The sequence below is a fragment of the Papio anubis genome, chromosome 8 (assembly GCF_008728515.1).
Source record: "Papio anubis isolate 15944 chromosome 8, Panubis1.0, whole genome shotgun sequence".
NCBI classification, from domain to species: domain Eukaryota; kingdom Metazoa; phylum Chordata; class Mammalia; order Primates; family Cercopithecidae; genus Papio; species Papio anubis.
In genome coordinates, this window is record NC_044983.1 from 56,574,310 (window position 1) to 56,586,974 (window position 12,665).

The window sequence follows — 12,665 nt, forward strand, 5'->3', positions numbered from 1 at the left end:
TGTGCTCATATGGGAGTAAATCATTACTTTTAAAATATTGTAGTAGATGGTTTTAAGTATGTGCCTGAAATTTTCTTTTGTTGCAGAAGGAATCTGGAGAGGAGGTAGAAATTGAGGAATTCTATGTGAAATACAAAAACTTGTAAGTAAATTGTGATTTTGTTTTTATTGGGGGGCTATATTTTCCAAGTAGTAAGCAACCATTTTTTTTTTTTTTAAGTTGGTGAATTAAGAAACTTTGGTATGATTTCTTTAGTCATCATGGCCTGGGATGCCATTTTTTAACTAACTTTTGTATGTTTGATATTTTGTGAATTTTTCTGGAAAATGTGTAATTGGTGTAAAAGTTGACTAACTTCCGTATATAATCAATAAGTATTTTTTTAGAGAGGATAAAAACTTCTACAATAATAGAAAAATGAATAAAGCAATACTTCCCTGTCCTCTGATCATGAATTCTACCCTGTGGGGCTACACTTCGTCCCTTCACCTGTGCATAGGGTGCAAGGCCCTAGACACAAGAACTCTCCTGTGGAATGAAAGTTCTAGAGAACCATGGCATCACTCAGGTTCTAAAATGCAGTGAGCTATAGGTTTATCTATTTTTGTTTGTTTTTGATATTTATTTAGTAGATTTGAATTCATAACTAAAAATCTGAATTGAAAAACACAGTGAGTTGTTGTCCTTGTAGATTCTGTTGTAAGCAGTACACCTGGCCCAGACAGACATTGCGATGAGCTAGGGTGTTTTCAGAGTCAGTAATCATTCTGCTGAAGAAGACTGAGGCCATTTTGTAACCTAAATAACAATCACAGAACAAGGACAAAATGTTCATTGATAATGTAAACACTAAATTTATTTTTTTACCCCTTTTAAGACAAAGGACTAAACCACCATATTAATACATTCTTAGGGCTTTAAAGAGAGGCTTTTGTGAGTTGCTGTGAAAACAGCCTCAGAAAATTTACCCCACCCTAGAAAATGAAAGCATCAGGTGCCATGGGTTTTCTATCATTCTCTCTTGTTGTAGTTGGCACTGTTAATAGATTGATGCGCTTCTGAAGAAGTTGTGAGTAAAACCTTTTATCAAGTAAAAAGATAAAGAAATCTCTATCAGTTTTATCATGAGAGTTCAATGAAATACAGTCTGACAATTTTAAAAATGCTCGGAAAATGTTAACTGTCGTCATTCTTTTGTCCTCAGAGCATGTCAGTTTACACATGTGGAAATTATGCCTACAACACGATTTCCTATGGTAAGGAGGAGGTAAACTAAGTAAACCAAAGGGAGAGAGTTCCCTTGTAGATTTACCAAATTGAAACAAGAGCATAGGAGTTCAAATATCAATCACCAAAATAATGGTACTACCAGAGAGACCTCCAGATCAGTGTGTGACAGTGAGGCCTGAGCTGCCTCCTTCCAGTTAGCCTGTTAGTGACCCCAGAGATGGGCTCCGAGTTCCTGACCAGGTGGCACTGCCAGACCAGGAGACTCTAGCCCTTCTCAAAAGTCATTTGAGATGAGGTAAAGGGAGTTTTGGAAAAAAAAAAAAATAGCTTTTCTGACTGTTGTTATTGAGAGCTAAGAGAAGATTTCCATAAAACTACGAGTTTTTGTTAGCCTTATATTTGTACACAATTTCACATTTATAGAAAAATTGTAAAAATAGTACAAAGAATTTCTGTTTTTCTTTTTGTAGTTAATGTGTGTCTTCTGGAAAGGTACTTTAAGACTTAAATATGGTAATGGTTGCGAAGGGATGATTTACTAATTCCATCATTTCTTCTACATTGATTGGTTGGGTTTTACTGTAGGGAAGAGCTTTACCCTCTTGTCCATTTGTTAATTTATAGCTGAGCGGACTTGTGGCTTCTCATTTTATTCAAGGGATTATAACCCTTTACTGTTGTAGTATTTACTTTGCCCACATTATACCAGATTTGGCCAGTGGGAGCCCCTTCAGACTGGCTCTTCTGTCCTTTTGCCTTGTCTTCATTTTTCTTTGAACACTTTCTTGCTTTCTGGCACCAGAGGATGTTCCAGGCTTGTCTCGTAACTTCCCTGTTTTAGTTATGGAATCAGTTACTTCTCCAAGAAGGCTTGGTTGTTTTCAGTGAATGGGGGGCACTGAGAAACCAAGATTTGGGCTTTAGGTGTTCCTTGTTGCTGAGGAATTGTTGCTTCTAGTGCCTCTCAGTGGATGGGACTGGGAGAGTGTACACGTGTGTGTGTGTGTATGTATGTCTGTGTGTATATATACATATATCGAGTTACACACACACTTATCTGTTTATCATATACACACACATATTTACCTACCTCTCCAACACAACAGCAAAAACAATGCCTATATATTGATACTTACAGATGGGCTCCGAGTTCCTGACCAGGTGGCAGCTCAGAGTTTGTTCTCTCCTTTCCCCTTTAATATTAGTAATTCCCTTCTTCAACCAGAGTAAACCTGGCTCTTTTATTTTTTATATTTGCTTTTTTGTCAGTCCTAACATATATAGGAAGTGATTTCAGAATTACTAGTCCGTATTTCTCTGAAAAAGAAGCCTATATTTGCTTAGTTTTTTGTCTTTAGTTTGAGGGCATAGGGACTAAAACTTTATCCAAAATTTCCTTAGGTTGGTTATTCTCTTTTCCTACCCCACCAGTGTGGTTTGTTACTTATTTCAGGCGTGCCCAGTCCCCAGGTCGTGGATCAGTACTGGTCAGTGTCCTGTTAGGAACCTGGCCGTACAGCAGGAGGTGAGCGGCAGGCGACTAACCATTATCACCTGAGCTCTGCCTCTTGTCAGATCAGCACAGCATTAGATTCTCATAGGAACGTGAACCCTATTGTGAACTGTGCATGCGAGGGATCTAGGTTTTCCATGAAACTGGTCCCTAGTGCCAAAAAGGTTGGGGCCTCATGATTTATTTGATACACAGTGTGTTTCCTTAGTTTTGGTTTGTATTTGTATTCCATTTTAGCCCCTGCTTGTTGATTTTTATTGTTTTTCAAGTTTGTGAAATATTAATATGTTACAAAAGTTAGAACTATACAAAAAAGAAGTGTAGTCCTCCCTTCCTTTCCACCCCATTCCTGCTTGCTTCCTTACTAATCCCAGGTTTATCCTTTCTGTAAAATTTGGCCTGAGCATGCAGGTATGATTTCCTCCTCTTTCTTACAAAAAAAGAAATTGGTGTACTGTTAGTATATTTTTGTGCTTTGCTTTTTTTCACATCACATTCTGGAAATCACTCTACCTCAGTTCATAGGGGTCCTCCTCATTCTTTGTTTCAGCTGTATAGTATTCCATTGCATGACTGTGCCATAACCATTCAACCAACCTCCTGTGTATGTGGGTGTGTAAGTGGCTTCTGATGTTTTCCAATTACAGATAATGCTACAATATATATTCTCATACATATCTCTCTATTTTCAAGTTGTTGGAGGCATGGCTTCCAGGTGAATTCCCAGAAGGGGGTTTGCTAGATACAAAAGGCAAACATGTGTGTATTTTTGAGAGATACTGCCAAATTCCCTTCCTTCAGGTTGTATGAATTTGTGTTCCTGTCAGAAATGTATGCGGATACCTATTTCCCCACAATCTTTCTAATATAGTGTGCTGTTTTACTTTTTAATTTTTGTAAGAAATTGTATTTCAGTTGAGGTTTTAATTAGCATTTTCTCTTACTGTGAATAAGAACACCTTTTCATAAGTTTAATGGTCGCTTTTTACATCTTGCTTTGTCAGTTGTCTGTGTCTTTTGCTCATTTTCTGTCATGCTCTTAACTTTTAAGAGCTCTTTATATATAAGGGATATTAGTTCTTTATCTGGGTTGCAGCTATCTGTTCTCGGTTTCAATTGTCTTTTGACTTTATGGTGCTTATTGCATTGTCCATTAAAATTTTTTGTACAGTCAGATTTATTAGTTTTTTCTTTTATTGTTTCTAGCTTTTGTGTCATAGCTAGAAAGCCTTTCCCTATATCCAGATTACAGAGGAATTTGTCCATGCTTTCCTTGTGGTTTCATTTTATCTATTTAGGTGCCTGATCCATTTGGTGTTTATTCTTGTGTATTGTGTAAGTCATGGCTCTAAATTAATTTTTTTCAATTGTTATTCTAGCACCATTATTAAAGAGTCAATTTTTGGCCAGGCGCAGTGGCTCATGCCTGTAATCCCAGCACTTTGGGAGGCCAAGGTGGGCTGATCATGAGGTCGGGAGCTTGAGACCAGCCTGGCCAACATAGTGAAACCCATCTCTACTAAAAATACAAAAAATTAGCCGAGCATGGTGGCAGGCACCTGTAATCCCAGCTACTCGGGAGACTGAGGCAGGAGAGTCGCTTGAACCTGGGAGGCAGAGGTTGCAGTGAGCCAAGATTGCACCACTGCACTCCAGCTGGGCGACAGTGTGAGACTCCATCTCAAAAAAAAAGAAAGAAAAAAAAAAAGAGTCCATTTTTGACTCAAGTGATTTGAGATCCAAACTTTATTATGTCCTAAAGTTTTATTTATTTTATTTATTTTTTAATTTATCTATACTTTATGCCTTTGAACTGCTTGTCTATTTATAAGCCAATACCTCACTGTTTACTTAGGGAGTCTTTAGAGTGTGTTTTAGTATCTGGTAGATCTATTTCCCTAGTAGCTTTTCTCTTTTAATGTTTTCCTGGATATTCTTGCATGTTTATTTTTATATATAAAATTTAGTATTGTTTAGCCCCATATAAATGCCTGTTTGCATTTTATTTATTTACATTGTGTTAAATTTACAACTGTATGATGTATGATGTTGAGTTACACAGTGTGAAAATGATGTCTTTTCAGTGGTCCAGTTCTACTTTTGTGTCTTATAAGAGTTTTAAATATTTTCTTATACAAATTTTACACATTTTTAATTAAATTTATTGCTAAGTATTTTATCTTTGTTGGTATTGTGAAAGAGGTTTTCTCTAACATATCTCCTTATTGGTAATTGTTGTTGTGAATGAAGACAATTTGTTGGCTTCTGTATGCTAATTTTATATTCTGCTACATTGCTGTATTATTTTATTATTTGAATTAGTTTTCTAATTGATTCTCTAGGGTTTTCCAGGTACCTGATCATATAATCTGCAAACAGAGATAGCTTTACTTATTATTTTCTAATTATTATGTCTCTTATTGTTTTGACTTGTCAGTGACATTGGCTAATAACCTCAAATACAATATTGAATAATAGTGGAGATAGTAGGTATCCATGCTTTCTGATTTTTGTGGAAAACTGTGGTGTTTCTTCATTTAGTAAGATCTTGTTTTTAGAACTAAAATCTTCAAATATGTGTTAACAAAATACCTATCAATTCCTGTCTTCCTAAGTTTTAAAAAATCCATTATGGGTGTTAAATTTCATCAAATGTTTTTTCCATGTCAATAGAAATAACTGTGTGATTTTTCTCCTTAGATATATTAATATTGTGTATTTTTAGTGAATTTCCTAATATTGAACCAACCTTGCATTCCTGAAATAACTACTTGGTCATGACGTATTATTTTCTTAATGTGATGCGGAGTCGTGTTTGTTAATATTTTACTTATATTTATTTATAAATATAAATATTTATAAGTATTATAAATATAAATATTTACTACTTTGCACTGATATGGGTAAGGGATATGCGCTTTTTTTTTTTTTTTAAACTGTCAAGATTAGGTGTAAATGTATACCTGTTTCATAGTCATTACATTTTATTTTTAAATGAAATTTTGTTTTCCAAAGTGACCATAAACTTTATTATCTGTAGGGCCTAGTTCAGATTATTTCTTATTAGCTTCATAATATTTTTCTTACATTTACTTCTTCATAACTTTTAAAAAAAATGTAGTTCTAGTTCAGTTAGAACTTTCTCTTGCCTTAATCTATTAAGACAAAGCAGTCTATTTTTGACCCTTTATTCTTCCTTCCTCTTCTTCCTGACTAAGCCTCCAGAGTGGGTTATCATCAGGGTCTAGAAAGCAGAGTCCCACTAAAAGTTTCATCCCAGTTTATAGCAGATAAAGCAGGGCTGGAGCCACTTGCATATATGCCTGTGTCCGGTTCAAGGCTACACAGATGGTGCTTTGAAGGCTTTTGCACCTCAGCCAAGACAAGAATACTGACTGACTGCACTTGTGCCTTTTTCTGTCAAATAATTTGGAGACTAGAGCAGATTATTTTTATAATATGTGTTTCTTTTTGTGTATGTGTGGCAGGGGGAACAGGGTCTCCCTCTGTCGCCCAGGCTTGAATGCAGTGGCATGATCTCAGCTCACTGCAACCTCCACCTCTGGGGTTCAAGCAATTTCCCTGCCTCAGCTTCCTGAGTCGCTGGGATTACAGGCACATGCCACCACGGCCTAGCTGATTTTTGTATTTTTTAATAGAGTTGGGGTTTCACCATATTGGTCAGGCTGGTCTCGAACTCCTGGCCTCAGGTGATCTGCCTGCCTCATATAATATGTGTTTCTGATTATGACAGTATTGCATATTATTTATTGGAAATTTGGAAACTACAAGTTGAAAGCAGAAAATAAAATACTTGCAGTCCTAGTACCCAGAAATAATCAATACAGGTTGAGTATCCCTTATCTGGAATGGTTGAGATCAGAAGTGTTTTGAATTTTTGATTTTTTCAAATTTGGAATATTTGCATTATACTTTAGTAGTTAAACATCCCAAATCTGAAATCCAAAATGCTCCATTGAGCATTTCCTTCAAGTATCATGTTGGTGCTCAAAAAGTTTCGAGTTTTAGAGCATTTTGAATTTTGGATTTTCACATTTGGGATGGTCAACGTGTATTAGCATTTTGATACAATTTTATCTAGTATATTTTCTGTGTGTGTATATAGCATTTATATCAATTCATAGCTATATAACTCATATGTATTTAAAATCCTATTCTCCCTCAATTATAGAAGGACTAAATGAGTCCTATCTTTGAAAATCGTATTAGACATGGATATCAGTTATGTGTTACTTAATATCATAAGCATTTCCTTTATCATGAATCATTTTTGAAAAATTTGTAATGGTTGTATAATTTTTTTTTTTACTTGTTTTAAACTTCTGACTTCTGTGAACTAAAGCACAATTTCTAAGAGTACTAGTATGTTGATTCTGAAAGAGATATATATATTCAAGCATATAATTTCTTTTTAATGTCATCACCAGAAAGAGAAATAAGAGATTGTCAAGGCTATTTGAAGGGCAGGGAGAGGGTGATGGGACAAAATAATATTGAAGAACTAAACAAAAGAATGTCAGAGTTGCCATAAAACATTAACTGTGTACCTGTGAGTGTTGGAGAAGAAAAGGGAAGTATAAATGTATTCCAGTTCAGGTGAGGGAAGACACCATACATGCTCAGAGCAGGGGGTGGCGAGGCCGGGGGTGGGGGTTGCCTCGTGCAGGTACAGATGATAGCAAGTGAAACATTCACAGGGGACCAAGGGATATCATTGCAGAACGCCTGGAGGAACACAGCCTGGGAGACCAGCAACTGATAAAGAGCTGGTTAGGGGCATGGCCCACTGTTCCAGGAGCAAACAGTGGTTCTTGCCTCCTAGATTGTTCTAGAAGGACCAGGTTAGGTTTCCCTTTGGGACCAGTATGGTAGGCCTTGGATGACTCTAGGGTACCCTACACCTCTTAACTCCAAAGAAACTGCTGTTTTAAATTTGAATTATTTTAACTTGATAAAAACCTATTTCTCAATGGTAGGAGATTCAAAGTATAAATTCAGAATTAAGGCCACCATGTAGTGCTAATTTTATGTTGAAGTGTAACCCAGTCACTTATGGAAATAGATCGTTATTAGGCCATTCTCTCTCTGTCTCTTGTGTCTGTCTGTCTCTCTCTCTCTGTCTCTGTCACTGTCTCTCTCCATTGGTAGCTGGTAAGAGAGCTGGAGGCTTAGGACAGAAGGCAAATTTTAGGCACTAATATTGAGTTTCTCTTCTTATTCTAAACATTATTGGGTATATTAAATGTTGCTCAGCAGCCTTAATGAGTAATTAAGCAGGTTATTTTAATTATCTGTTTAGTTGACTTTTTTGAATAAGACATAATAACGGATTAATTATATTCTACATATTTCAAGGATATTATTTTGTTCTTTCAGCTCTTATCTTCATTGTCAGTGGGCATCCGTAGAAGACCTGGAAAAAGATAAGAGAATTCAGCAAAAAATTAAACGATTTAAGGCAAAGCAGGGCCAGAACAAGTTCCTTTCAGAGGTACGAAATACCTGCTTACTTTTCCAAAGTATTTACTTTGTTAAAATGTTCTAAATTTAAAATTTTAGTTCCGTGAATTAAGAAAAAATAGTTAGTCTCATTTGGTGCTGTTACTTGCATATTGGTAACTGGTTCTTGCTAACAAATTTGTAAACAGGAAATTTCTCATTCTTCCTGTTGCTTAGGCTAGAAGATATGGGTCCTTATGATATTATGTGGAAATAGTGGTGATGGTATGATAAAAATCTTGTAATGAAAGTACAGTTAGTAGGCGATGAAATTAAGTGGACAGAAGTTCTATTGAGATTTAGCAGGTTAAGAACTCTATGGTAAATGTTAAGTACAAGTTCTAAGATACAAAAGCTTAACTTGTGTTGGGGAAAGTATGTGGCAAATTTATTTTGTTCATGTCAATGCCTAATCACAGAGAGTTCACTAAACTCATTTTCGCAAATGCTGTGTTGTAGCATAGAAACTGGTAATAATATCTTTGCCTGTGTCCCTTTATCCCAGGTATCAGTCTGGAAATACAGCAATAGTACGTCAGGGAAGAACATCTGCATTTACTAGAAGTGCCAGTTCTGCCCTCTGCCTCCGCAGTATAGTCAGTTACATTTTTTTAAAAGTGCTTTCACAAGCTGCTTACTAGGGTCTCTGGACTTTTGATTGTCAATTTGGTTTCACTTAACAGCCTCAAGTAGATAAAAGAAAAACCCTAACATTGAAAGATAAGACTTGCTGATTTATTAGTTCCTCTTTTCATAAAAGAGTTGACAGAATGTAGACTTTATGTAAAGAAGCATACAATTTGATGCAAAATAGTATCTGTTTAACAACCTGCTTTGCACTGCCACCCCTTTTTGGAGATGAAGGAAAGTGGGACAGAAGAACACTTAGTACTTTTATGTCATAAAATCCTTATACTATCAGGTAACAAGTCTGTGTTCTTTTGGGTTTTGATTTCCATGATCCCAGCTGGCCTATGGTAAAGTCTGCGTTCGATGGGAGATCATGTGGTTGTTCTTTTACTGGACACATGTCTGCATCACTACCCCTGGCACTCTGAGTGTGCAGCATTTTTGGCAGTGCAGTGGTTTGGACTGAGTGGAATGGGGTTACTCGAATGTGACTCAATTCATAGATCTTGGAGAATATTAAGATTCTTCAAAGAACTTGGAGGAAAATTCTTTTTTTTGAGACAGAGTCTGGCTCTGTCGCCCAGGCTGGAGTGCAGTGGCCGGATCTCAGCTCACTGCAAGCTCCGCCTTCCGGGTTCACGCCATTCTCCGGCCTCAGCCTCCCGAGTAGCTGGGACTACAGGCACCCGCCACCTCGCCCGGCTAGTTTTTTGTATTTCTTAATAGAGACGGGGTTTCACCGTGTTAGCCAGGATGGTCTCGATCTCCTGACCTCGTGATCCGCCCATCTCGGCCTCCCAAAGTGCTGGGATTACAGGCTTGAGCCACCGTGCCCCGCCAGGAAAATTCTTTTGAAGAAAGAATCTTAATATTTGATTTTGAGAACAATGCTATGAGGTTCTATTTTTCATGCCCTTCTTAAGAAATCAGAGTTGAATTTTTGGGACATTGGATGAGCTGAAATCATTAGCCTCCTTTTAGAAGGAGACACCATATGTTCTGCTGACCTTTTCTGTGGGCCAGGGAGAGGGAGACAGGCAGAAGCACAATGGTAGCTTTCCCCCCATCCCTAAATCCTGGTCCTGTTTATGAAGTTTATTTGTATTCTGTCTCCTGTAGTCACACAGTCTTTAGGAAATTGTGCCTAGCCCTAGCTGTACATACCAAAGTTGAATGTACATTATTTACCTGGTAACTTGGCAGCTAGAAATCTTAGTTTCTGTCCTGAGTGGGAGTTAGCAGAGAAGGATGGCAATCCCCTTCCTCCCTCTCTTTTACGCATGAAAATGCACATGCCCCCATTTGTTTCATCCCATACATGATCATGGCTTCAAGTGTTCCATGGCTGTTCTGCTTTAAGATTTTCAGTTTCAGCTGCTTTTACTTCTTTGTTTCTACTTAGGCTGCCTTACAAGCCTGCTGCAACTAAAAATCTCTATTCAAAAACATCATTTAGACTGGAAATTTCATCACATGTGTGATGCTGCAGATTACTCACTTAAAGGGTAGAAATGTTTAGGAAAAGTTAAGGATTTTAATTCAGCACTGACTATGAAAGCTCGTGTTTAAGAACAAGTTTTCTTAGAGGGAATTTTTGCTATCAAAACGTGGTTTTGAGAAAGTTTAAGTGTTTCTGCTGTACATGGATAACATGTGTGTTTACCTAAGTCTAGAAGCTTTTGAAAAGCCAGTTTATTAATATACTAATACTTTATATTAATTGAACATTTCAATGGATTTTTTTTTCCTTACTAATCACCTCTGTATAAAAGCCTGAGGTAGTTGAGACATGTATTTGTGTTTCTGCTTTCTGTTTCATAATTCACAGTTCAAAGCTTCCCAAGTGGGTGTTTTAAGAGGGCCGAGTAGCCAGGGACAGTTTGTTGCTCTTGAGCAGATGATGACTGAACTGCTTATCTTTTCAACCTGCAATTCAAGGGATATGAATGGTGTCTAAGTGATTTCTAGTTTGCCTTTTGCAAAATTTTTTTTTTTTTTTTTTTTTGAGACAGAGTCTTGCTTTGTTGCCCAGGCTGGAGTGCAGTGGCTGGATCTCAGCTCACTGCAAGCTCCGCCTCCCGGGTTCACGCCATTCTCCTGCCTCAGCCTCCCGAGTAGCTGGGACTACAGGCGTCCGCCACATCGCCCGGCTAGTTTTTTGTTATTTTTTAGTAGAGACGGGGTTTCACCATGTTAGCCAGGATGGTCTCGATCTCCTGACCTCGTGATCCACCCGTCTCGGCCTCCCAAAGTGCTGGGATTACAGGCTTGAGCCACCGCGCCCGGCCACAAAATATTTTAATGCAGTTATATTATTGATAAGTTAATTGAGAGGTACACATAATAAAATGTGTCTTTTGTTTTCTAATATCTGAAACTTGTCTGACCCTAACTTCTTTTGGGTATGGCTTAGTCTATAACTTTTTTTTCTTTTCTTTTTTTTTTTTGAGACAAAGTGTCGCTCTGTCACCCGGGCTGGAGTGCAGTGGTGCGATCTCGGCTCACTGCAACCTCCGCCTCCCAAGTTCAAGCAATTCTCCTGCCTCAGCCTCCCAAGTAGCTGGGATTACAGGCATCTGCCATCACACCCAGCTAATTTTTTGTATTTTTAGTAGAGACGGGGTTTCACCACGTTGGCCAGACTGGTCTTGAGCTCCTGACCTCGTCATCCGCCCGCCTTGGCCTCCCAAAGTCCTGAGATTACAGGCATGAGCCACCGCACCCAGCCTATAACTTTTTTTTTGAGCCAAATTCTAGTCTTTTATATGAGATGCCTTTGCAAGCAGCAATATTACTTTACTTTTGTAAGATTATTTAATATATTGGTTAAATAAGCCAATTATTTAGGCCTTATTTCTTTATCCTTAATACTTTTACCTAAACACACTATATTCAGTGTAAATCATTAGAAAACTTAGATTAATGATAAGACTGTGATTCTAAATGAGGTACTAATATTGATTGACAAATACTACCAAACATTATAAACTCTGATCATGCTAAAATATGAAATTAGCTGGTTTCAGTGTATTTGGCTTTTGAATAACATTTTGTAAATGATGCTATAAGGCATCGGACAACTCCAGGAGTTATGAGATTCCAAGTAACACTTACTTTGCATGACTCTGATTCTTCATTGCAAACTGTAGTTTCAGGAATGCTAAATGCATCGCATGCCATAAGCCTTTTGGATTGCTCATTAGTGAATTGTAATTTCACACTTCATTTAAAATATTCTTAAACATTCTCTCACAGTAAAAGGTTTCACACGGTAATTAAAAGACCCAGTTAACAAAGTCTGAGAAGTCTGATTTCCTCATGGGGAATGATTTTGCTAAATTGTAGCATTTCAATTAATATAATAGAATTTGGCAAATTTAAGTGTTGTATTGCTATGACCCAAAATATTATTGCTTGGTGAAAAGTGGAATAGTATTTCATCTTGGGAAATAAATAAACCTTTAACTCTTTTTTCCCCTTTGGTGTAGATTGAGGATGAGCTTTTTAATCCAGATTATGTGGAGGTTGACCGGATAATGGACTTTGCACGTAGCACAGATGACCGGGGAGAGGTAACAGGAGATCATTTGTATTACGAAGTGGTGATTCAGGCAGTCCATACATGTTTATAGAGAAGATGGTAGAATCCTAGACCTGGTCTTGGTCAGAGCCTTGGACTATGACACACTTGGCCTAAATTTAACTGAAATTTAATGATTTATTATTAGTTTTATGACTTAATAAATAATAGTGCTAAATATGTTTTATGTT

The 12,665-nt window shown here is 37.2% G+C and overlaps 1 protein-coding gene across 11 annotated transcripts in view; it reads left to right on the forward strand.

Annotated features, from left to right (window-relative positions):
- CHD7 (chromodomain helicase DNA binding protein 7) overlaps window positions 1-12,665 on the forward strand; it is a 188,464-nt gene that overhangs the window by 129,039 nt on the left and 46,760 nt on the right. For 10 of the 11 annotated variants that reach the window (XM_021942359.2, XM_021942365.2, XM_021942367.2 and 7 more), the window contains 3 exons: window positions 87-142; window positions 8,142-8,256; window positions 12,383-12,466. In XM_021942359.2, coding sequence (XP_021798051.1) covers window positions 87-142; window positions 8,142-8,256; window positions 12,383-12,466 — 255 coding nt within the window. Of the gene's footprint in view, window positions 1-86; window positions 143-166; window positions 1,258-8,141; window positions 8,257-12,382; window positions 12,467-12,665 lie in introns of those variants that run through there. The other variant, XM_021942369.2, reaches the window with a different exon arrangement.